The sequence below is a fragment of the Boleophthalmus pectinirostris genome, unplaced genomic scaffold, assembly GCF_026225935.1.
Source record: "Boleophthalmus pectinirostris isolate CB_2022bp ecotype Guang Dong unplaced genomic scaffold, ASM2622593v1 HiC_scaffold_8, whole genome shotgun sequence".
Lineage (NCBI taxonomy): Eukaryota > Metazoa > Chordata > Actinopteri > Gobiiformes > Gobiidae > Boleophthalmus > Boleophthalmus pectinirostris.
This window is the reverse complement of record NW_026571515.1, coordinates 42247112-42273065: the sequence shown is the minus strand read 5'-3', so window position 1 is coordinate 42273065 and position 25954 is coordinate 42247112. Positions and strand designations below refer to the sequence as shown.

At 43.4% G+C, this 25954-nt stretch overlaps 1 protein-coding gene and 1 pseudogene across 1 annotated transcript; both read left to right on the top strand.

Annotated features, from left to right (window-relative positions):
* Positions 1 to 2818: 2818 nt before the first annotated feature.
* Positions 2819 to 24609, top strand: si:dkey-96f10.1 (6-phosphofructo-2-kinase/fructose-2,6-bisphosphatase). The gene is made up of 14 exons (XM_055165751.1): positions 2819 to 2999; positions 7547 to 7672; positions 8408 to 8504; positions 9210 to 9276; positions 9421 to 9495; positions 9579 to 9635; positions 10126 to 10247; positions 13105 to 13312; positions 13630 to 13776; positions 15905 to 16009; positions 17489 to 17618; positions 17928 to 17990; positions 18100 to 18164; positions 23955 to 24609. Exons 1-14 carry the CDS (start codon positions 2909 to 2911, stop codon positions 24012 to 24014), a joined length of 1413 nt encoding a protein of 470 aa, XP_055021726.1. The 5' UTR covers positions 2819 to 2908; the 3' UTR covers positions 24015 to 24609.
* Positions 18756 to 18873, top strand: LOC129412468 (5S ribosomal RNA; annotated as a pseudogene).
* Positions 24610 to 25954: the final 1345 nt, after the last annotated feature.

The window sequence follows — 25954 nt, the reverse complement described above, 5'->3', positions numbered from 1 at the left end:
ATATAAGTTTTTTTTTCTTTCTACTCTTTTTCGAGAAATGTGCCTTTCTGTTGTTTTGTGATTATTGTTTGTCTCTTGGCACAAACTCAAAATAAAAACAAATCAACAGATCAGCAGTTCCAGGGCTGAAATCATTCCAGTGATTCTAGTGAAGGTGTGTGGAGATTAAACACAGCACACACTCTGCAGGGTTTGTGTGTTTAACATGTGTGAATGAGACAAAACACAACTCCAGGTCTGTTTGTCTGTGTGTGATGAGGAAACATAGAGATCTGAAATTTAAAGATCTGAAATAGAGTTATATGGAGCCTTTTTTTGGTACTGAACACATGTTGGTGGATTTTAAATGTAATGCTGATCAGAACATTTCCTGTAACTTTCACTTTTGAGAATGTCTGTTGGAAAAGAAGCAGTTGACGTTATTGCCACTAGAGGGTGCTCTTGTCCAGAGAGTACATTGAGTTTCAGTTGCTCTGGACTTCAGTGACATTTTAAAGACATTGTACTTGTAAAACAGGAAGGACTGTCAAGAGTGTTGAAAATCACATACTAAACAATACTAAAACTAATATCGAAACTAGATACTCGTTTGAACAGGTGTCGATACTTAAAAAGGACAGAACAGATGTGTTTAGCATGATGTTGAGCTGGATCAAAACAAGTTTAAAAGCACATGGACCAAAAAGAAAGTGCAAACATTTAATCAATCAAATAAGTGCATGCTGCCATTGTGTCATTAAGCAAAACTAGGGGTGTAACGATATTCAAGTCTCATTATACGATATCGTCGCTGTATGAATCTCACGGTACCATATTTATTGTGACACAAACACACAAATGTTTAGTTCATGAGTAATTAAGTAAGAGTAACTATTTGCAGCACAGGAGAATTAAGTGTAAGTTAAATGCTAATTAAGGTAGTAATTAAGTAGTTACTTAGCGTGAATAATAATGAATTAAGTCTTTGTTCTTTATTAATTAAGTCTTTGTTCATGCTTTACTAAGGCTAAATAAGGTGTAGTTATTATAAGTGTTAATGATGTAAAAATATCCAAATTTCTGTACGATATTTTCATGATATACATCTCACTGTACGATATTTATTGTGATATTTTGTGAAGGCTAAAAAAAAACTGTGAATATTCCTCTTAAAATGTCTTGACAAGACTTAATCCAAACAACTAAGACTTAAAAGTGTTAGAACTGTTATTTCTTCTTGTAATCTATGCTGAAGTGGAGCAAAGGATCATGGTCTATGTAGTTCTTTGTCCTTTTTTAGCTGTTGCTGCACCATAACTCTTCATTTAAACAAAGAGACTTGTAATTCGATATATTGTGATGGTCCATGATATTACTGTGAGAACTTTAACAATACGATATCATGATATTGAAAAAAGTGCAAAAGTTGTTGTTTTTCTTCTCTTAACTGCAGCAAGATGCATTTTCATATTTTAAGTACAAAAAGTCTTGTTCCACTGGTGGATCATTTTATTTAGTCTTGTTATAGTCTGGTTTAGTCCTGGTTTAGTCCTGGTTCAGTCTTGTTATAGATCTGTTTTAGTCATTGTTTAGTCAGATTTGTTCAGCCCTAGTTTAGTCCTGGTCTAGTCCCTAGTTTAGTCCTGGTCTAGTCCCTAGTTTAGTCCTGGTTTAGACCTGGTTTAGACCTGGCTTGGTCCAGGTTCAGTCTTGGTTTAGTTCATTTTTTAGTTCCTGGCCTAGCCCTGGTTCAGTCCTGGTATAGCTTTGGTTTAGACCTGGTTTAGTCCTTTTTCAGTCACTGTTTAGTCAGATTTGTTTAGTCCTGGTTTAGTCCTGGTTCAGTCTGGTTCAGTCTGGTTTTGGCCCTCTTATAGCTGCAGTTTTGTTCCTGGTTGGTTCATTTGTGGTTCAGTCTGGTTTAGTCCTGGTTTAGTCCTGGTTTAGTCCTAGTTTTGTCCTGTTTTAGTCCTGTTCTAGTCCTGTTTTAGTCCTGGTTTTAGTCCTGTTTTTAGTCCTGATTTAGTCCTGGTTCAGTCCTGTTTTAGTCCCGGTTTAGTCCTGGTTTAGTCCTGGTTCAGTCATGGTTCAGTCCTGGTTCAGTCCTGTTTTAGTCCTGGTTTAGTCCTGGTTTAGTCCTGGTTCAGTCCTGGTTTAGTCCTGGTTTAGTCCTGGTTTAGTCCTGTTTCAGTCCTGGTTCAGTCCTGGTTCAGACCTGGTTCAGTCCTGTTTTAGTCTTGGTTTAGTCCTGGTTTAGTCCTGGTTTAGTCCTGATTCAGTCCTGGTTCAGTCCTGTTTTAGTCCTGGTTTAGTCCTGGTTCAGTCCTGGTTTAGTCCTGGTTTAATCCTGGTTTAGTCCTGATTTAGTCCTGGTTCAGTCCTGGTTTTAGTCCTGGTTTAGTCCTGGTTTAGTCCTGTTTTAGTCCTGGTTCAGTCCTGTTTTAGTCCTGGTTTAGTCCTGATTTAGTCCTGGTTTAGTCCTGGTTCAGTCCTGGTTTAGTCCTGGTTTAGTCCTGATTTAGTCCTGGTTCAGTCCTGTTTTAGTCCTGGTTCAGTCCTGGTTTAATCCTGGTTTAGTCCTGGTTTAGTCCTGTTCCAGTGAAGTGAAAATGAAAGCCCTCAGCTCAGACTCTGGTTGTTTGGAGCGTGGGGGCAGCAGGTGCGCCTCCTCAGCCCGTCTCTGATTGGCCAGTGTCGCTCAGGTAGCTCGACCGACAGGCTCTCCGTCCAATCCCGCCCTTCCCTGTCATCTGTTCTGAACCAATCGCGGTAGAGGATTACCCGCAGCCCCTCCCCCTTTGACCTCACGATTGTGATAAGTTCAAATGGTCAGATCAGCTGCATGGACGCCTCTGCTCTGCTTTCATTCACACATTTTAGAGAACAGATCTGAAAGTCTGAATCATTTGGACGTTTTGAAACAGTTGTCATGTCAAAGGGGCACGTTCCGCTCACCCAGAACCCTCTGGAGAAAACCTGGGTTCCATGGATGAACAGCAGACTGAGCAAACGGAGAGGATGTGAGTACAGACAAGTTCACGTGTGTCTCAAATATATGAATCATCCTCTGCGGTTTGGAGGAAAAATCTAAGAAGCGGCAACTGATTTAACACGAGGATTGGGTTCAAAGTTCACATTTCAACACGTCTTAGAAGAACTGACAAAAACACCGGAGTCTGAACTGACAAACCAAAACAAGAATCACATTTCAGAACATCTAAAGCTCTAAACTACATCATGAAGAGTTATTTGTGCAGAATAAAACCCCGCGGAGACACAGGGAGGGCATCTGACGTAACAGGGACATTTCAGAACATGTTTGTAGAGATCTAAACTACAGACTGTAGAGTAAAAGAGGAGATGTGTTTGTTGCAGAAGCTGTAATAATGACGCTCTCTTATCTTATCTAGTATCACAGGGGAGGAAAGACATCGTCACATTTGAAATCAGGGCACACGGACACTTCTTCAGAGCTCGTTTGCTTTGTTTCTGTTGAAAGTGTGAGTTTGGGAAAGCAGAAAAGTAGAATTTTGTGTTAAGACTGAACTTAATTAAACAGCCAAATGATAAATAACAACTGCAGCGTTTTACCAAAACACGTGACATCAACATTTTATTTTGATATTTGAATGTACTTTTTGACTCAATCATTTCTCATTTCTAACTGTTATAATAAAACTAAAATACAGGCTTTCATTTACAAGTGGCACTTTTAAACTAAGACTAAACCAGGAGTAAATGCAGACTTAAAATCAGGACTTTTCATCTTGGTTTAGTCCTGGTTTAGTCCTGTTTTCATCTTGGTTTAGTCCTGTTTTCATCTTGGTTTAGTCCTGTTTTCATCTTGGTTTAGTCCTGTTTTCATCTTGGTTTAGTCCTGTTTTCATCTTGGTTTAGTCCTGTTTTCATCGCGGTTTAGTCCTGGTTTAGTCACTTTGAATATTCAGAAATCGTGCTCTTAAAACTTAATATATTATTTTCTAAACACACACATACACACGGGGAGCCCTCGTGTTACTAGAGTCTAGATTACTGCATCAGTCAAGTTTGTACTTTTACTTGTGAAAAGAAAAGACGTGAAAGCAGCAAGTCTCTTCTCCATGATCGAGCAACAAAGTACATCTCTGAAATGTTTGTGCCGTATGAACCATGTCACTCTGGTCCAGTCCCTGATTTAGTCCTGGTTCAGTCCCTCATTTTAGTCGCCATGTAGTCTGGAGGTTTAGTCCTGGTTTAGTCCTGGTTTAGTCCTGGGTTAGCCCTGGTTTAGTCCCCCTGTAGTCATATGTTTTAATCCTGGTTTAGTCCTAATTTAGTCCCCTTTTGCTCTTGGTTTAGTCCTAGTTTTAGTCCCCCTTTAGTCCTATGGTCTAGCACTGGTTTAGTCCTGCTTTAGTCCCCTTTTAATATGGGTTTAGTCCTTGTGTAGTCCCTCTTTGAATTCCATGGTCAAGTCCTGATATAGTCCTATGGTTTAATTCTCCTGTAGTTCTATGGTTTAGTCCTGATTTAGTCCTGGTTTAGTCATGGTTTAGTCCCTTTTACTCTTGGTTTAGTCCTGCTTTTATTCCCCCTGTAGTCCTATGGTCTAGCCCTGGTTTAGTCCTGCTTTAGTCCTCTTTTAATCTTGGTTTAATTCTGGTTTAGTCCCTCTGTGAATCTCATGGTCAAGTCCTGATATAGTCCTATGGTTTAGTCCTGGTTTAGTCCTGGTTTAGTCCTGGTTTAGTTCTGGTTTAGTTCTGGTTTAGTCCTGGCTTAGTTCTGGTTTAGTCCTCTTTTACTTTTGGTTTAGTCCTGGTTTTATTCCCCCTGTAGTCTTATGGTCTAGTGCCGGTTTAGTCCTGCTTTAGTCCCCTTTTAATCTAGGTTTCGTCCTGGTTTAGTCCCTCTGTGAATCCCATGGTCAGGTCTTGATTTAGTCCTGGTTTGGTCCTCCTGTAGTCATGTGGTCTAGTCCTGATTTAGTCCTGGTTTAGTCCCCTTTTAGTCCTGTTTTAATGTTGGTTTGGTCTTGTTTAGCCACATTTTAATCTTGGTTTAGTCCTGGTTTTGTTTTGGTTTAGTCCTGAATTAGTCCTGGTTTAGTCCTGTTTTCATCTTGGTTTAGTCCTGGTTTAGTCCTGTTTCATCTTGGTTTAGTCCTGGTTTAGTCCTGTTTTCATCTTGGTTTAGTCCTGTTTAGTCCTGTTTTCATCTTGGTTTAGTCCTGGTTTAGTCCTGTTTTCATCTTGGTTTAGTCCTGGTTTAGTCCTGTTTTCATCTTGGTTTAGTCCTGGTTTAGTCCTGTTTTCATCTTGGTTTAGTCCTGGTTTAGTCCTGTTTTCATCTTGGTTTAGTCCTGGTTTAGTCACTTTGAATATTCAGAAATCGTGCTCTTAAAATGAACCTTTCTGTCGTCGTTTCGGTGTGGGGAGGAGGTTGTGTGCTCTGAGTGGGTTTGACCTGTTGGACGTTGAACCTTTACACAAACTGTTGAAACTTGGGGTCAGTCTGATTTTGAAATGACTTGACACAGACTTACGCCACAGAACGAGCTCTCCTGAACTAGAACCGCTCTGTCTGGAGCTGTCGGAATCGGAGTTTGAGTCGGTTCCATCGTCACAGCCCACAACTAATTGTCTATTAATGTGCCATAAACAAAATATCCAGTGTTTTTTATCGAGAAATCCAGTGGTATTTTTGTTTAGACCTGAGATTCTGTTTTAGTCTCAGTTCAAACTCGATACTCTGATTCTGACACTGTTTTATTATTGGTTAGAATCTGGTTTTCACTACTTTTGACAGTCCTCCACTATCTGGTCTTAATTCGTTGAAAAGTGCAGTATTTCCTCGGAGTGACCCAGAGCGCTGACCTCAGACGACTGATAAGACTGTGATGTAAGCGCTGCTTCCTCTGGACACACTGCGGGATCTTGTGCTGTTACGCTCTGGGGTCACGGGGTCAAGATTAGACACTTAATTGATAATCTTCACTATTCAACGAAAAGCCGAATAAATACTTTAATCTAATCTGGCTGCAAGATGTAAAAGTAAAGTCCTGGTTCAGTCCCTAGGTTAGTTCTAGTTCAGTCCCTGGTTCAGTCCTGGTTCAGTCCTGGTTTAGTCCTGGTTCAGTCCTGGTTTAGTCCTGGTTCAGTCCTGAATTAGTCCTGGTTCAGTCCTGGTTTAGTCCTGGTTTAGTCCTGGTTTAATCTTGATTCAGTGCTGGTTTAGTCCTGGTTCAGTTCTGGTTTAGTCCTGGTTTAGTTTTGGTTTAGTCCAGGTTTAGTCCTGGTTTAGTCCTGGTTCAGTTCTGGTTTAGTCCTGGTTTAGTTTTGGTTTAGTCCAGGTTTAGTCCTTGGTTTAGTCCTGGTTTAGTCCTGGTTTAGTCCTGGTTTCAGTTCTGGTTTAGTCCTGGTTTAGTCCAGGTTTAGTCCTGGTTTAGTCCTGGTTTAGTCCAGGTTTAGTCCTGGTTTAGTCCTGGTTTAGTCCTGGTTTAGTCCAGGTTTAGTCCTTGTTTAGTCCAGGTTTAGTCCTGGTTTAGTCCAGGTTTAGTCCTGGTTTAGTCCTGGTTTAGTCCAGGTTTAGTCCTGGTTCAGTCCTGGTTTAGTCCTGATTCAGTCCTGGTTCAGTCCTGAATTAGTCCTGGTTTAGTCCTGGTTTAGTCCAGGTTTAGTCCTGGTTCAGTCCTGGTTTAGTCCTGGTTCAGTCCTGGTTTAGTCCTGGTTTAGTCCTGGTTCAGTCCTGGTTTAGTCCAGGTTTAGTCCTGGTTTAGTCCTGGTTTAGTCCTGGTTTAGTCCTGGTTCAGTCCAGGTTTAGTCCTGGTTTAGTCCTGGTTCAGTCCAGGTTTAGTCCTGGTTTAGTCCAGGTTTAGTCCTGGTTTAGTCCTGGTTTAGTCCTTGGTTCAGTCCTGGTTCAGTCCAGGTTTTAGTCCTGGTTTAGTCCTGGTTTAGTCCTGGTTCAGTCCAGGGTTTAGTCCTGGTTTAGTCCTGGTTTAGTCCTGGTTTCAGTCCTGGTTTAGTCCTGGTTTAGTCCTGGTTTAGTTTAGTCCTGGTTCAGTCCTGGTTCAGTCCAGGTTTAGTCCTGGTTTAGTCCTGGTTTAGTAGTCCTGGTTTAGTCCAGTCCTGGTTTAGTCCTGGTTTAGTCCAGGTTTAGTCCTCCTGGTTTAGTCCTGGTTCAGTCCTGGTTTAGTCCTGGTTTAGTCCTGGTTTAGTCCAGTCCTGGTTTAGTCCTGGTTTAGTCCTGGTTCAGTCCAGGTTTAGTCCTGGTTTAGTCCTGGTTCAGTCCAGGTTTAGTCCTGGTTAGTCCAGTTTAGTCCTGGTTTAGTCCTGGTTTAGTCCTGGTTTAGTCCTGGTTCAGTCCAGGTTTAGTCCTGGTTTAGTCCTGGTTCAGTCCTGGTTCAGTCCTGGTTTAGTCCTGGTTCAGTCCTGGTTTAGTCCTGGTTTAGTCCTGGTTCAGTCCTGGTTTAGTCCTGGTTCAGTCCTGGTTCAGTCCTGGTTTAGTCCTGGTTTAGTCCTGGTTTAGTCTCTTTCTACATGTTTGTTGTCATTTCTCACAGTTGTTTGTCTCTCTTGTTTATTTTCAGCGTCTGTGCCTCAGTTCACAAACTCTCCGACCATGATCGTGATGGTGGGGCTTCCCGCCAGAGGAAAGACTTACATCTCCAAGAAGCTCACCAGGTACCTCAACTGGATCGGGGTCACCACCAAAGGTAAAGTTCACACCACGCACTGCAGATGCTTCCGGACAAATCCAGACTTTTCACAGAAGGATAAACACCTCGAGTCAGAACCAGACCAGACTGGCACATTAGATCAGTTTATTTTAGTCACATGCATGAAAAGTCCTGGTCCCAGTCTCAGTGTTGATATTTTGTCTCGAAAAGGAAAAAGGGCCAGAGAACATAAGACTCTTCTTTCTGCTTCTTTTCATTCATTTCTTGTATGTTTGATGTTGTGACACTGTTAATATATTTTTATACTTTATGAATGATTTGTTTTAAATAGTTAAACCAAATAAGAGCAAGAATACCAATAAATAATAAAAAGGTAAAAAAACAACAACAACAGAACATTAAAACTAAATAAAGACAGAGAGGACCAAATAACTCTCGCGGTGGTAAAAGCCAGAGAACGAAAACCTTATACTGTATTATTATTATTATTATTATTATTTTTATTATTATTTTTGCAATGCTGAAACTATAAATGTCTCAAAAAAGTTCAAATGTTGTTCCTTTGGCTATAATATTCTACAATATGGCATAAAAATGATGATCTATCTCGTTGGAGAATGTTCCAGAGTGTGGTTTTAACGAAGCAGTGTGTGTGTGTGTGTGTGTGTGTGTGTGTGTGCGTGTGTGTGTGTGCGTGTGTGTGCGTGTGTGCGTGTGTGTGTGTGTGTGTGTGTGTGTGTGTGTGTGTGTGCGTGTGTGTGTGTGTTGCAGTGTTTAACGTGGGTCAGTACAGAAGAGACGCCACGAAAACATACAACAGCTTTGAGTTCTTCAGACCAGACAACTCTGAGGCCATGAAGATACGCAGGTCTGAACCAGGACTAAACCAGGACTAAACCAGGACTAAACCAGGACTGAACCAGGACTGAACCAGGACTAAACCAGGACTGAACCAGGACTAAACCAGGACTGAACCAGGACTGAACCAGACTAACCAGGACTAAACCAGGACTGAACCAGGACTAAACCAGGACTAAACCAGGACTGAACCAGGACTGAACCAGGACTAAACCAGGACTGAACCAGGACTAAACCAGGACTGAACCAGGACTAAACCAGGACTGAACCAGGACTGAACCAGGACTAAACCAGGACTAAACCAGGACTGAACCAGGACTGAAACCAGGACTGAACCAGGACTAAACCAGGACTGAACCAGGACTAAACCAGGACTAAACCAGGACTGAACCAGGACTAAAACCAGGACTAAAACCAGGACTAAACCAGACTACCAGGACCAGGACTAAACCAGGTCTGAACTAAGATTAAACCAGGACTAAACCAGGACTGAACCAGGACTAAACCAGGACTGAACCAGGACTAAACCGGGACTAAACCAGGACTAAACCAGGTTTGAACCAGGACTAAACCAGGACTGATCCAGCACTCAACCAGAACTGAGCCAGGACTAAACCAGAACTGAACAAGGACTGAACCAGGACTAAACCAAGACTAAACCAGAACTGAGCCAGGACTAAACCAGGACTAAACCAGGACTGTTTCTCTTCTCCAGAGCCTGCGCCAACGCTGCTCTGAAGGACGTGTGTGATTACTTCAGCAGAGAAATGGGACAAGTTGCGGTGAGTGTTGTGTCCTTGGGCAAGTCTTTTCACCCACATTTCTGAGTATGAATGTGTGTGTGTGTGATGGTATAATGACATTCTAACATGCCAAGAGTCCATTTTGTGTAATACAGGACCAATCTAAACATGTGTCATTTTCAGGTTTTTGACGCCACCAACACGACCCCTGAACGCAGAGACCTCATTCTGAGCTTCGCCAAAGAAAACGGATACAAGGTCCAGTCCTGGGTCACGTCAAATGCACTGCGGCTCTGTCTTTAGGACACGTCATGTTCATATGGACTGTTTTTGTGCTGCAGGTTTTCTTTGTGGAGTCCATTTGTGACGACCCTGAAATCATCGAAGAGAATATTAAAGTAAGTAACATCTGTGAATATGCACCAGGCCATCCACACAGCACAGTTTATTTAAAGCCTCTCTGTGTAACTTTTGAACTAAAATAAATATGTGGGGTTTTTTTCATGGTGGTTGTTTTCATTGCACTGAAGTGGAAAAACGTGTGTCTCTACTGTGAGCAGGCTTGCATCTCCACAAACCTGACTCTTATTCTCTACATACGTGTTACTGTGGAGATGTTCCTGTGTCTATAGTATTTCACAGTGGAGTATGAAACTCCTCTAGTCTAGTCTCAGGGTTAGTTTGTTTGTGTTGACAGACAGTGACCAGTCCAAACTGTCACGTATGAAAACAAATGCTAAAAAGAATGGTGCTCTGCCAAGGCAATTTCAGAGCTTCACTAAACAACTAAGGCGAATGAACTTTAAAAACACAGAGGAGCAGTCTTTGTGATGATGGTGCCTCTGTCATGATCTATTATCTGAATGTCGTGTGTGTTGATCCAAACAGCAGGTGAAGCTGAGCAGTCCAGACTATGTGGACTGTGACAAAGACGAGGCTGTGGAGGACTTCCTCAAGAGGATCGAGTGTTACAAACTGAACTATGTGCCCCTGGACGACCAGAAGGACAGGTACGACACTGATGCATGCTGGGACAGTATGTCACCACGAGGACAGGTACGACACTGATGCATGCTGGGACAGTATGTCACCACGAGGACAGGTACGACACTGATGCATGCTGGGACAGTATGTGACCACGAGGACAGGTACGACACTGATGCATGCTGGGACAGTATGTCACCACGAGGACAGGTACGACACTGATGCATGCTGGGACAGTATGTCACCACGAGGACAGGTACGACACTGATGCATGCTGGGACAGTATGTCACCACGAGGACAGGTACGACACTGATGCATGCTGGGACAGTATGTCACCACGAGGACAGGTACGACACTGATGCATGCTGGGACAGTATGTCACCACGAGGACAGGTACGACACTGATGCATGCTGGGACAGTATGTCACCACGAGGACAGGTACGACACTGATTAGAGATCAGCATGATAAGTCGATGAATTGATAATTGATCATTAAGAATTTCATCGATTATGTTAATTTTCATCGACAAACTGAATGTAGGTTGCTGTGTGTAGCGTGACCAAACAGGGGTGTGTACATGTAGCTCTCTGTGCATCGGAAGGAGCGAGGAAACACAAAGTTGGTCAGTCTGCATCGTGCCGAAGCACAAATGCGTATTTAACTATGACTTGTACAAGAAACTCCATGCTTTCTGTTCTGGTCGGGACAAGTGTGAGTCCATGTGCACAGTGCACAAAGCAGGAACATATGTTTCGGTGTCCAGTGGGAAAAAGTTCACCAGGACACTGAAAACATGAAAAAGTTTTACCAGGTGAGAGTCGCTCAATGTGGATGACGAGGCCCCACCTCCCTCCCCCCGTACGGTGTCCTGGTTTTGACAAACGCAAATCTGGTCACACTAACCTGTATTCCACTGAGTCATGTCCTTTAGTCCGACAGAAGTTGATCACATCAGCGACACAAGAGCTGTTTTTTTTTCCTTCACTTACTTTATGCAAATTAGCCACATGGTTTTAAGTTTTGTTTCTGTGAGAGTTGAACAAATCTGCATTAAACACATTATAATGTCAAACGGGCTGATGTGGTTTTAGAGCGGTCACGGTTTATATGTCGTAAAGTTGAATTTATTTATGCAGATTAGCAGTGCAGATATAATAATGATGATGATAAATTTTAATATAAAAAAACGTTAATGATTAATCGATAATCGATTGTTAATTCTACCGACGATCGATTAAGAAAATTTAATCGAATGCCCATCTCTAACAGTGATGCATGCTAGGACCATATGTGAGCACGAGGACAGGTACGACACTGATGCATGCTGGGAGTTTGTCATTGAGCTATATAAAAACAAGTACAAAACACAGACACATTCTTTGGATCAGATAAACTACAACAGTTCCCCATCCCCACAGACAGAAGAGGGACACTTTTGTCCTGAGGGCTGTTACTCTCCTCACACTGCCCTGACATGACTTCTTTGATGATAGTGTGGAAGCAGTAGTGATGTTACGAGATGTGCCGAGGCTTCGAAGCCTGTGTTGAGTAATGAAGGGGGTGTTTCTGCGAAGCGCGTATCGAGGCTCGCTTCATTTGGGGGAGGAGCCCAAAATTATGACATCCAAAGCCTCGCTGCCCGGCTGTACCACGTGACTGCTTCAGGAAGTGGCTCGCAGATTTGGCGCGATTCAAAACACAAGGGCCAATGAAACACAATGTTGTGGAAAAAATGATCTATCTCTTGAAGATAAATAATGAATCCATTTGCAAAGCCAGATGAGTTTTTGGAATATAGACCAAGGTTTATTCTTGTTACAGCAGATATGGACAGGGCCTAGGCCTGTTCCGGCCAAAGCCCAACAGCCTCTCACCCCCAGCAGTATCTCACATGTCTCCCATGTCTGCCCCCATCTCTCATGTCTCTCCCCATGTCCCTCTCAGAGCATTTGAGCTCTCAGTATTTATACAGAAATACAAGTGCATACATATCAATGCACAGTGACTTTGGTTTCAGAGGCTGGTGCTAAATGAACATACAGCTGATGATAACAACAGACTTCCTGAAGGCAGAGACAGTTGTGCCTGATGAACCTTTACACATGTTAATGACTGGTAGAAATCACACAAGACAGATTGAGAGAAATCTTTCCACAATCTACATTTCTATCACAGCAACAAATTCCCCCAAAACATTTTGTGGTTTTGGGTTATTGCGAGTTTGGTACATTCTATTTGAGATTCTTTTTTCTTTTTTTTTTGCGATGGAGCCAGCAAATGGATTTTCTCTGCACGCCTGCATCATCTGTGCTCAGTTAAACATTTTTTTTTTTTTAAAGCAGGGGAAATTCTCTGTAAAAAAGAAACCGTCTGAGTCCAAATACTGTAGAGAAATTGATATTTTTTAATAAAAATGAATAAAATGACCCTATTTTGCCGTCCTTATTGTGGCATAAGCACAGACATAAAGCGCAACACAAGCACAGTCACATCACATCCTGATCTCCAATTTGTTCCTACTTTTTCTTTTAACCCGACCGTTAAATCATGAACACAGACTCCAGGTTCATACATTCACACTTTGTATGTTGAAATCACAAACGTTCAAATATTTAATCATTCATTTGTTCAGTATATCAGTGTATCTTTCTATCAGAACCACGATGATCATGTTGATTGTTCTATTTTCACTCTGCCTGTTATACATTTTTTTGGCCTCTTGATGGCGCAGTGGAGCAAATGAAACACCTTGAAGCGTCGGCTCAAGAGTCGAGCGAATGGATGGAACGCTTCGGTGCTTCATGGGGCTTCATCTCACCATCACTAGGAAGCAGCGTTCTGTAACGCTCTCACACTCACATCCCCTCTCTCTCGGTTCAGGAAACTTTCGTACATAAAGATCTTCAACGTGGGGAGTCGGTACCTGGTGAACCACGTCCAGGACCACATCCAGAGCAGAATCGTGTACTACCTGATGAACATCCACGTCACCCCGCGCTCCATCTACCTGAGCAGGCACGGAGAGAGCGAACTCAACCTGCTCGGGAGGATCGGAGGAGACTCGGGCCTGTCTACACGAGGGAACAAGGTACACGCCTACTCCTCTGCACCTCTGAGCCTCTCCTCTGCATCTTCTGCTCCTCTGACCATCTCCTCTGCTCTGACCCTCTCCTTTGCTCTATTTGCTCTCTTCTGCTCCTCTGACCATCTCCTCTGCTCCTCTCTTCTGCTCCATCTGATCCTCTCCTCTGCTCCTCTCTTCTGCTCCATCTGATCCTCTCCTCTGCTCCTCTGACCCACTCCTCGGCTCCTCTGACCCTCTCTTCTGTATCCCGTTCTCCTTCTGACCCATTCCTCTTCCTCTCCTCTTCCTCTTCTTTCTAACCCTTCTCTCCTCTTCCTCAGTACGCTCAGGCTTTGGGGAAGTACATGAGCGGTCAGAACATTAAGGACCTGAAGGTTTGGACCAGTCACATGAAGAGGACCATCCAAACGGCCGAGGCTCTGGGAGTGCCCTACGAGCAGTGGAAGGCCCTCAACGAGATTGACGCCGTGAGTCAAATGTGCCTCGGATTTCTCATTCCAATTCATCTTATCACTTGTTTAATCACTTTTCATTTTAAAGGAAGTGTATGAAAAGTTTTCTTGTTAACTTCAAATCAAATGTAGGTTTTCCTGAACACATTTGTAATGCTTTATGTTATTTTCTTAATTACAAAAAATATAAGAGTGAGTAAGTATCAAATAAGCGGTGTTGAGGTAAAAAGTTGTTTTTTCAAAGATAGAAGGATTTATATTTGTGGTTAAGTGAAGGACAGACAGGACAGAGAAAAGCCAAGGACAGATCCAGACACAAGTGAGGACTTCAACAGAGCCTACAAGTGAAAGAGTGTAGAACAAGACCAAAGATCAACCAAAAGAAAACACCAAAACCACATTAAGACTGACTGGTCCGATCAGTTTAAGAGCAAAAACCCATGAGGCACTAACAGATTCACTGACTCACAGGCTGACGGTGAGATTCCAGCTCACACAGGTGTTGTTTTTACCATTCAGGAACACTGTAATACCTTCAGATGTGACGCTTCTGCCTCACTGGCCATCATGAAATTAAATTAAAATTAAAGATCACAGACTTGGTACCAGTGCCTAAGACGCCGCACGCTAAAGACCTCAGCAGCTTCAGGCCGGTGGCTCTAACATCCCATCTGATGAAGACACTGGAGAGACTGGTCCTTGGCCACCTCCACTCCACCGTGAGCTCAGCGATGGACCCGCTGCAGTTTGCGTACCGGCCTGGAATCGGAGTGGAGGACGCCGTCATCTACCTGCTGCACCGCTCACTGTCTCACCTGGAGAACCCCGGCAGCACTGTCAGGATTCTTTTCTTTGATTTCTCCAGTGCTTTCAACACCATCCAGCCACTGCTCCTGAGGGACAAGCTGGAGACTGCCGGTGTGGACTGTGACCTGGCAGACTGGATTCTGGACTACCTCACAAACCGGCCCCAGTTTGTGAGATCCAAGAACTGCGTGTCTGACCTCCTGACTGGTAGTGTGGGGGCGCCCCAGGGCACTGTCCTTGCTCCCTTTCTTTTCACCCTCTACACTGCAGACTTCAGACACAACACGGACAGCTGCGTCCTGCAGACGTTCTCTGATGACTCTGCCATCATTGGCTTCATCAAGGATGATAATGATGTGGAGTACAGAGGACTAATACAGGACTTTGTGGACTGGTGTCAGCAGAACCACCTCATCATCAATGCAGGGAAGACCAAGGAGATGGTGGTGGACTTCCGCAGATGTCACTCTACTGCCCCCTCAGTGAACATCCAGGGAAGGGACATTGAGAGAGTGGACTCATATAAGTACCTGGGTGTTCATCTGAACAATAAACTGGACTGGACTCACAACACAGATGCACTGTACAGGAAGGGCCAGAGCAGGCTCTATCTCCTGAGGAGACTCAGGTCTTTTGGAGTGGGGGGGCCACTCCTGAAGACCTTTTATGACTCTGTGGTGGCATCAGCCATCCTGTACGGTGTGGTCTGCTGGAGCAGCAGCATCACAGAGAAGGAGAGGAAGAAGCTGGACAAGGTCATCAAGAAGTCCAGCTCTGTCCTGGGCTGTCCTCTGGACTCAGTGCAGGAGGTGGGGGACAGGAGGGTCCTGACTAAGGTCATCTCTCTGCTGGCCCATGAGTCTCAGCCCCTGCAGGACGCTCTGTCTGCTCTGGAGAACAGCTTCAGTGACAGACTGATTCCCCCTCGCTGTGTGAAGGAGAGGTTTCGCAGATCTTTCCTTCCTGCTGCTGTCAGACTTTACAACAAACACTGTAAACACTGAACATGTGCCAGTCAATTATATCCATGTGCAATTATTTTTAAGTCTATTTTTAAATTATTTTAAGCTATTATTTATTATCTGTGTTACCTTTTCCTGCTGTTCTGAAATTGTGCATTGCAACACTGGAATTTCCCCACTGTGGGACTAATAAAGGCATATCTTATCTTATCTTATCTTATCTTTTCGGTCCTGGTTCAGTCCTGGTTCAGTCCTGGTTCAGTCCATGAGTCATTGCTGTAGTTTGATTTGTTTTCACAATGTCAGTATTCTACAGTGTACTCTTGTATTAAACTTTATGCTAAATGAGTTTGTTTTATTTTGCTGCTTTACAGGGAGTGTGTGAGGAGATGACGTATGAGGAGATCCAGGATCACCACCCAGAGGAGTTTGCTCTGAGGGACCAGGACAAATATCGATACCGCTACCCTAAAGGAGAGGTAAGAGGTCCCCCTGGCAAAGAGGGGAGTCTAACGTCCCCCTGGCTTGAAAGTCCCAGCTCAATCGCCCCATTCTCTTGGCAGGAGCATCCCCCTCCTCCCTCCGGACGCCCCCTTCTCTTGGATGGCACACACGGGTGGGAACCTGCTGTGCCCGGGAGAGGGGGGACGTTTTTGCTGCAGCTCGCACTGTCTAGTATTGAGTTAGAAAATCTGCTTCTATATCATAATCAAATGAAATGTGAATGTACCAGAACAAATGTGGGGCCTTTTTAAAGCGACACACATTTTTTCAGTCTGTAATATCAATATATTCCTTATTTGCTCTCAGAAGTTTACTATGAAATCCTATTTTATATCATTTTTTCTTGTTCCCCATGTCCTAGAACATGGGTGTCCAAACTTTTTTCATCAAGGGCCACATATCTAAACACACACGAAGCAGAGGGCCGATCGAGGGTCGTAGACTGATGCTCAATACAGGGAATAATTGAAATATGTGCATGTTTAACACATTAGAATGAGCCATCAGTCTTTATTCATGCTACGATCCTTAAAATCACACACTAAATTTTAAGATTTACTTTATCAAGGTAGATTTTCCAAAAACTTGCAGTAAAAATTTTTTTTTAATTGATGCAAGGTAATTTGGAACAATTCACCTGGAAGTCTGAGGGCCAAGAAAAATTTGTCTGAGGGCCACATTTGGTTCCCCGGGCCATAGTTTGCCATGCCTGGTCTAGAGCAGTTGTAACTGTTGATTTGGGAAGAAATATGAATTATTTTCTTATTATTTCTTATGAATTATTTTTCCTGCCATGAACATATTTGTAAGCAGTACAACACAAGGAACTTAGAAAGCTACAGAATGTGTTCAAAAATCATTCAGAATCACTTTTAGAAAAAGGTTTTAACTATGTATTTCATTGAAATATGTAAGATAAAATCCTGAAATAGTTACCTGTGAAGAATGATCTGGGGCAAGTGATGGCACTGCCTAATCTGACCACAAAGAACCAGCATTTTATCATCTATAAACCCTCGGCCCAACGTCTGCAGATGGACTGAGGAGAGGATTGGCAATTAATAATTATATTATAATTAATACCATAAATATAATGACAAAAATGTTGTTTGTTTTAATTTATATGTATATAGATGAACTAACTTAGTTTCATAAAGGGTAGAGTTCAGGGGGATTTTCCAACTGATTTCCCTCCAACCACATCACAGCATCTACAGACTAGAGACATTTGACCTGCTCCCAAATCACCACACTACAGGGATACAGGAGGATGGGAGGGCATCTGACACACAGGGATACAGGAGGACATTCTTATCACTGTGTTGTATATATTAGTCCTATGAAGATCTTGTACGTGTGCTGGAGCCTGTGATCACTCTCTTGTGTCTCTGAGCATGTCTCTGTGTACTTGTATGTGTGATAGTAATAGTAGTATTGCGTATTGTATATTTTAGTCCTATGAAGACCTTGTACACCGTCTGGAGCCTGTGATCATGGAGCTGGAGCGTCAAGAGAATGTTCTGGTCATCTGTCACCAGGCTGTGATGAGGTGTCTGCTCGCCTACTTCCTGGACAAGAGTGCAGGTGAGCCCAGAACCAGACTGTGGATTTAGGCCCTATCACAGTTCTGCCCCTTAGCCCTTTGCCTGGGCTCTTCCCTTTTATTTTGCACTTTCACAAGAGACGAGGGGGCATCCCGAATCTCCCCTTCAAACAGAGCAAATCCAGATTCAAACCAAGTGGTAGGAGGAGTCTGAAGAAGCGAGGAAATGACATCAAGAAATATCAGGACAAAACCAGGGCTGTTCCATTTCTAAGTGCTGTGTTTTCAGGGGGATACAAAAGGGAAAAGAATCTCTAAATTGAACTGTAGTATTTTTGTTTCTGTTGTAGACGAGCTTCCGTACCTGAAGTGTCCTCTCCACACAGTCCTGAAGCTCACCCCAGTGGCCTACGGTGAGTTAAACCTTTCATTTGAATCACAGTGTTCTAATGTTCTAATCTCACACTGACTGACTGTGTTTACTGTGTTATTCTAATCTTCACTGGTTTGTTCATTTCTCAGGTTGTAAAGTGGAGTCCATTTACCTGAACATAGAAGCAGTCAACACGCACAGAGACAGGCCAGTGGTGAGTTATTTCACTGTTAAGATCACACATGGTCAATCACTTTAAAATCTTTCATACTAGGCAATGTGGGTGAACAGTTTATGTGACCGGCGCCCCCTTGTGGCACCTGAGTTTCCCCTTGGTCTCGATCCAAGTACTAACCAGACCAGGCCTCTGAGCTTTTGAGATCTGACAGGATCAGGCTTTGACAAACCGGTATTGCCACATGATGAATGTGAATGAATGAATATTGTGAAGAAAATCCCTAACATTTACTAACAATGGAAGCAATGGGACAAACTGACAGAAGCAAAGCTGCCAATCTGCACCTTCACACACGCCGCATACAACTTGGTCCAAGCAGGAACCAATCCTTTAAACTTCAGTTTGGGTGACCACTTGCTCTAACCACTGAGCTGCTGAGATTAAGTTTTCCATACTAGTTTGTGCATCATGTGGATAGCAAGAATTACAATTCTTGGTCAGGGTGAATAAACAAACATGAAATGTTTTTTTAATCACTTCAGAAAGAGGGCACCATTATTCAACCCCAAAGATGAGATTGTATAAGATTGTGGAGCTGATCCCAAAGAAATAATGAGAAGGTTCTACATTTGTGGCCATACCAGCTTGTCAAAGCCTGATCCTGTCAGATCTCAGAAGCTCAGCAGGGCTGGGCCTGGGTAGTACTTGGATGGGAGACCACTGGGAAAATCAGGTGCCACAGGGGGCACCAGACACAAAAACTGTCACTGTGTCCTTCATCCACATTGGCTGGTATGAAAGTGGTGAGTGTTGGAGGGGCTCAGATTGCAGATTGGCAGCCTTGCTTCTGTCAGTCTGCCCCAGGGCAGGTCTGTGGCTGCAGTAATATCTCACCCCCACCAAGTGTGGAGTGAATGAAGAATGGTCAGTAAAGTGTCTCTGAGTGTCCAGAAAAGCACTATATAAAACTGATTTATTATTATTAGAAGTTTGAAGATTTCTTTCAAAAACAGTGAATCTCTCAGAGTTATACAGACTAGACCCCGACCGATATATCGGCTGGCCGATATTATCGGCTAATACGGGCACCTGGAGACATATCGGCTATCGGCCGATATGCTTGCTGATATGGGCCGATATTTCACGTGGGCATGTTATACCTCGTTATAAAGTTTAGACTCTCTACATTATGTTCATTTAATCCAATTTACAGACAGATAAATGTCCTAATATGTGGCTCCGCATCAGTATTTATCTGCGGTGTAATTTGTCTGTGTCCGTACTGTCCCTGAACACACCACCAGAGTGACGTCACTTCACTCACGTGTTCTTGTTTACACCCGCAGCAGTGCACAACACTGAGATTATATTCTTTTTCGGACAATCGGTTTGAGTCTGGATTAAAAGGACATTTATTAGTGCAGACTTGTGATGTGAGGAGGAGCCTGTGTGAGCGGTGAGTGTTGGAAATACATCGACTTTGAAGCTAGTTTAGGTTTTGTGAGCGGTTAGCTGCTGTAGCTCCCCCCAGGGGGGCGCGAGGCTCCGTCAAGGGGGGCGCGTTTGACCTCGGGGAGCATGCTTTTTTATTTTGATTTTTTTTACTGTCTTAAGGGCCGTTCACACCAAAGCGTCAAAAAACGCCTTGTCGCCTCTATTTGGAGCCTTTGCATTTGAGTTTAGACGCCCCCGACGCGCATCTTTGACGCCGTGGACAAACGGGACAAAAATACTTGACGCGCGTCCGTTGCCCTGGAAACAAGAGCCCGGTCCCGCTCTTTTCCCGAAACAATGTCAGACCAGACTGAGAGAGTGTTTTTATGACATAAAACATCAAAAGAGGAGATCGGGTCGACGACTGGGGCGTATATATATTTATACTCCGCTAATGACACTGGATCAGTCCCGGTCTAGTCCTGGTCTAATACCGGTCTAGTCCTGGTCTAATCACGGTCTAGTCCCGATCTAGTCCTGGTCTAATCACGGTCTAGTCCCGGTCTAGTCCTTGTTTAGTCTCGGTCTAGTCCTTGTTTAGTCTCGGTCTAGTCTCGGTCTAGTCCTGGTTTGGTCCTGGTCCGGTCCTGGTGTAGTCCTCGCGATCGGCTCGGTGATTGTGGCGTATATATTTATTCTCCGCTCATGTTTGTGGTTCTCGTTCTGGTTCTCGGGTTTTTCTTCCTGATAATAACGTCGCTGCGTCTCTGGATACTCGTCCCTGATTGGTTGACGCGGCGCGTCTGACGCGAAAAGTTCAGAATTTTCAACTTCTTGACGCTGACGCCTTGGACGCGCGTCTTGGCCGCTGACGCCAAAACGCTGAAGACGCCCTGCGCTGACGCCAGATTCGCGCCGCGCTGACGCCGAAAACGCGCCGCAAAAACGCAGGACGCTGTAGTCGCGCGTCCACATAGACTTTACATAGAAAGTGGACGCTTTGACGCTTTGGTCTGAACGGGCCTTTAGAATAAAGTGCAATTGCACTTCCACTACATTAGGGGGCAGTGGCGCTCTCATTGGCAGAGTGTGCGCAGGGAGCATTCGTTATTTTAATAGATCCTTGGCATTCGCTCGGTGGTGGAGGAGTTTTGTTTGCACTGAGCATGCGCGCTTTGCACACAGCACAGAGTTTGAGTATGAAGTGTAGACATGAAGTGTAGCAGACCCTCAAGTGACACCATGAAAAAATATTTAACAGGGATGAGAAGACAGGCTTAGAGAGACGGAGATAAAGAGACAAACGAAAATCTCCCGAAAGCTAAGACGAGGAAATATGACGAAGCGTATGTAGCGCTTGGCTTCACTGTGACTACGGTGGGAGACGAGGAAAGACCGGTGTGCTTACTGCGTCTAAAAATGTTGGCAGCAGACAGCATGAAGCCCAATAAATTAAGGCGTCACTTAAATACATTACACCCCAATCACTCTGATAAGCCGCTTGAGATTTTTCAGCGAAAACGTGCCGAATATTGCCGACAATCATCCCGCTTTGTGACTGCTACTTCAGTAAACCAGCGAGCATTGTTGGCGTCATATAAGGTGGCAGTGTTACGCACAGGTGTACTTATAACAATTTTATAGACAAATGATACTATCTATAGTCACACGGGGGGGCGCGAGATGTTTTATTCGTCCTAGGGGGGGCATGACAGAAAATAATTGAGAAGCACTGGTCTATTGTAAAGTGACTACATTGGCCGTATATTTGTTACTGGACCTGCATTGATATGTAAATGAGCTGTGAATAGACATGTGAATGATCCACATTTATGCATATAATTAACTACCGCGGTGCGCAGCATTTACGGCTAAAGGCTAATAGCGATAGTTTACTAGCTAGGAGTTATGGGTCGGTCGCGATCGAAGCGGCTCTTAACGGCTCACAACGGGAGCCTGCTTCTTATTGGGAGCCGTGTTTTCTCTTTTTCTCACTTTTTCTCTTCAAGCCGCTTGTAGACCCGTAGTTTGACAGCAGCAGCGGCTGAAAACGAAACTTTCAGAAATCTGCGTGTGCATAGGATTAAAAAAAAAGTGCATATTTGGCTGCAGTTCAGCATAAAATGAATAAACCAGGACTAATCTTGGGCTCGAGTGAAGGAGAGAGATAGAAACCGAGTCCCGACACTCAGTCCTGGTTCAGTTCTGGTTTAGTCCTGCTTGCAACAAAACAATCTCAAGAGTCGCTTGGGAGCTGAAAGAGCCAGCTGCTTTAGTGAGCCGAGCCAAAAGAGCCGGTTCTCCAAAAAAAAAAAACAAAAAAAAAAAACTGGAATCCCCATCACTAGTAGCCAGTGTTGTGCAAGTTCACACTTTTCATGAACTAGTTCAAAGTTCAGTTCACACTTGTTCAAAGTGAATAGTTCACGTTCATAGTTCACAATTTTAATTTTGAACTAGTTCAAAGTTCAGTTCATTTTATATTTAGATGAGATCTGTAAAGGAAAGGCTGCATTTATTTTTCAAACTGACTTCTAGTTTACAACAACTTTACAAGATCCACTGTTGGACAAGTGACTTTAAAACTGTAATGTTTTATTTATGACTTGTTACTGTCATTTCTAAGTCATTTGTTACATTACAATATTACTGTATTTAAAATGTAAAACATTATATGACTATTGCAGCACTTTTAATTTACTCTCACCAAAAGAACTGTTAAGATGTTGAACTTTTGCGCCGTATATGGACTGAACCAGGACTACACCAGGACTAAACCAGGTCTAAACCAGGACTAAACCAGGACTAAACCAAAACTGAACCAGGACTGAACCAGATCTAAACCAGGACTAAACCAGGTCTATACCAGAACTGAACCAGGACTAAACCAGGTCTAAACCAGGTCTAAACCAGGACTAAACCAGGACTAAACCAGAACTGAACCAGGACTGAACCAGGTCTAAACCAGGAATAAACCAAGACTAAACCAGGACTGAACCAGGTCTAAACCAGGACTGAACCAGGACTGAACCAGGTCTAAACCAGGAATAACCCAAGACTAAACCAGGACTTAACCAGAATTGAACCAGGTCTAAACCAGGTCTAAACCAGAACTGAACCAGGACTAAACCAAGACTAAACCAGGACCAAACCAGGACTAATCCTGGACTAGAACTTGGAATCTAGGACCGCCCCTGAGAGAACCCCGAGTGCGATCGGGCGTCAGCTGCGTTTATCTCGGTGGAGCGCGGACTTCTGCGTCGGTCCTTTCGCTCAGGATCACTGTCTACGCGGGCGAACCTCCGGCGTTTCACCGCTGCTGATATCGCGGTGATTTTAGCAAATTTGTATGAAGAAAAACGAAAAACCCACCATTTCAATCCAGGTTAAAAAGCATTGTGACGCGCGTTACTGACATATGTACCAAGTAAAATAATACGCGCGTGGAGCAGCACGTCCTGTGCCTGTAGAGCGTCAAAAAATAGGATCCATCCTATTTTTTGACGCTCTACACGAGCGTAGGCGTCAAAATACACAAAGAGCATGTATCTGTTGTTGTATTTGTGTATTTACCATCAGCACATTGTGCTCCCTGGGCAGTTGTGTATCAAGTGAAAGAGCCCAGATCCACATACACTGTTAATTAGTGCTTTGAAATTTACTTTTGAAATCCTTGCGTTTGCCGTGGTCAGCCTGTACAGAAGGTAAATACAAGCAGCTAAACGCGCCCAGTCAAGTTTGATTGACTTCTGATTGAGAGACACAAGAGCCCGTACGTTCCGTTAAAGCTGCCGGTGGAGTCGCCTTCACGTTGACACGCGGCTGTGGTTTCGCGAGGTGAAGTGCGAGCAGATCGTCACTCGTCAGGTGAAAACAAATTCCGACGTTTAACTGAACCCCAACAGTGACGTACGTCGTTCATCACACATAATTTGAACAAATTCACGTTCAAGTTCTTGATTTACAAAAGTGTTGCGTTCAGTTCAAAGTTCACTGAAAAATGAACGTGTTCAATGAACGCGTTCTTTTGAACGCGTTCATGCACAACACTGCTAGTAGCTAGAATGTGATGCAAAAATGCCATTAGGCCAATCTACTGTATGTAAATATGATGTAAAGAGTCAAAATAACAATAAATGTTGCCTAAATAAACCCAATTTAGAATCCACTAGAGCCAAACCTAAGTTTTTTAATCAGTTCAAGATTTACAGTGAATTTTTACATCACTAAATATATCGGTGATTATATCAGCTATCGGCAGCGCCAACTCCCATTATATTGGTTTTATATCATCGGTCGGGCTCTAATACAGACCCCTGCCCTCCACCTCATCAAATTCTGGGACTAACTCAACCTGTTTCCCTTACTTTATTTTCTTCTTGTTGTTTTTAGAATGTGGACGTGGACAGAGACCCAGAGGAGGCGCTGGAGACCGTCCCAGAGCACAATTAAACAGCCCCCTGCCTTAAACCTTTGTAACTGTACAGAACACAGACTGTTTCCTAAACCACACCCGTCTATGTCACTGTAGTCTCATCGTGAATGCACTTTACGAAGCCGGACTCAGGTGCAACGATGCTTCTCCAAATGTGAAATCAACCACATGAAAACTACTGGATCAGCTACACCTTAATGTTGCTTTTTTGTTCACAAACAATCTGAAAATCCCAGAGTTTTAAGATTTGTCATGATGCTGTGAAAACTGTTTTGAATCCTGTGGTGGAGTTTGTCTTGTAACTGTCAGACACAGATTTGTTAACCTGGTTTATGGTTCATCTTTGTAATTACTGGGCCTATCCACATGAAACGAAACCTGGCAGAAAGTTTAAAGTCTTATCTGTAAGTATAAATAAACTAAGGTGTTAGGGACATTGGAGGATGGGAGGGCATCTGACATATGGCAACTGTATGTGCCAAGCCAAATATTTAGATAATTGGCACTTTAAAACCCCATAATGCCAAATTGTGCCTAATATTAAAAGCACAAATAAAAAATAAAAAATAAAAAATGCATCTAAATAAAGGTCAGTTGAGTGGTTGAAGGAAACTCTTTAAACTGATTTGGTGCTCCATTTTAGATTTAGATTTGAAAATGTTTGAACAAAAGAACCAGCAAATAATCTGGTGAAGTGCGTTACCTCTGTCAATGTGAAGTCATGTCTTCATATGCAGTATGTCCATTTTAGTATTTTAAGTATGGAGTAGCAATACATTTTCTCAGTGTTAGATTTCAATAGAGAATATGCTGACCACCCCAAGAAGCAACTAAACCAGGGGTGTCAAACTCATTTTGTTCCGGGGGCCGTATCCCACCTACTTTGATCCCAGAAGGGCCGGATCAGAAAACTCATCATATAAACCCCAAAAATAACAAGTTCAAATATTTGTGCATCCATCAATCTTCTTCCGCTTATCCGGGGCTGGGGGCAGCAGTCTAAGCAGGGACTCCTAGACTTCCTTCACCCCAGACACGTCCTCCAGCTCCTCCGGGGGAACCCCGAGGTGTTCCCAGGCCAGTCCAGAGACATAGTCCCTCCAGCGTGTCCTGGGTCTTCCCTGGGGCCTCCTCCCGGTGGGACAAGCCTGGAACACCTCCTGAGGGAGACGCCCAGGCAAATATTTGTGCAGAGAAACACAAATCTATTACAGAAATCTTGTTTAATTGATGAACTGTTTCTTTTACAAAATATTATAATATGATGAACAACCTGAAACTTTAAGAAAAATACAATTTCAACACAATGTTTTAACATGAACTTGTATGTAAATAGGAATAAGTCAAATTTTCTTGGAAAATCCTGCACTCGGCTCCACTTTTCTCATTTTGGACATTTTTCTGATGAGGGTGTCACGGTCAACAGTCAAAACGATCGTCCTTTAAGAGCGTTTGGAAAGAGACAAGTCTTCATTTGTGCTGCTCTGGTGGGAGGGGCCACGTACAGAGACACTGGGGACACTGCTGTGATAAACACCACAGAAAATTACCTATATTTTAATAGAAAGTATAATTAAAATATTTTATTAGAAAATCAGTTGAGGGCCAGATATAAGGTCTTGGAAGGCCGGATCTGGCCCCCGGGCCGTATGTTTGACACCCTTGGACTAAATAAAGGACTAAACCAGGACTCAACAGGGACTAAACCAAGTTTAAACAAAGTCTACAGTCAGAGATAAAACCATGACACTAGACTAGGATTTAACAAGGACTGAACTAAGACTTAACCAGAATAAAAAGGGACTAAGTTAGATCCAACCTAGGAAGAGATCAGGACTAATCTGGGACTAAATGAGAACTAAACTAAGCCAAAATCAGTCTTAAACAAGGACTTGAACCATGACTAAATCAGAACAAAATCAATACCAAACCAGGACTATATGAGGGACTAACTCTT

What these genes read in the sequence shown, in the direction of transcription:
- si:dkey-96f10.1 (XM_055165751.1), top strand. Translation starts at nt 2,909, where the DNA reads ATGTCAAAGGGGCACGTTCCGCTCACCCAGAACCCTCTGGAGAAAACC. An exon ending in GAGAAATGGGACAAGTTGCG is followed by an intron (nt 9,277 to 9,420) that starts GTGAGTGTTGTG and finishes TGTCATTTTCAG; the next exon opens with GTTTTTGACGCCACCAACAC. An exon ending in CTGGACGACCAGAAGGACAG is followed by an intron (nt 10,248 to 13,104) that starts GTACGACACTGA and finishes CTCTCGGTTCAG; the next exon opens with GAAACTTTCGTACATAAAGA.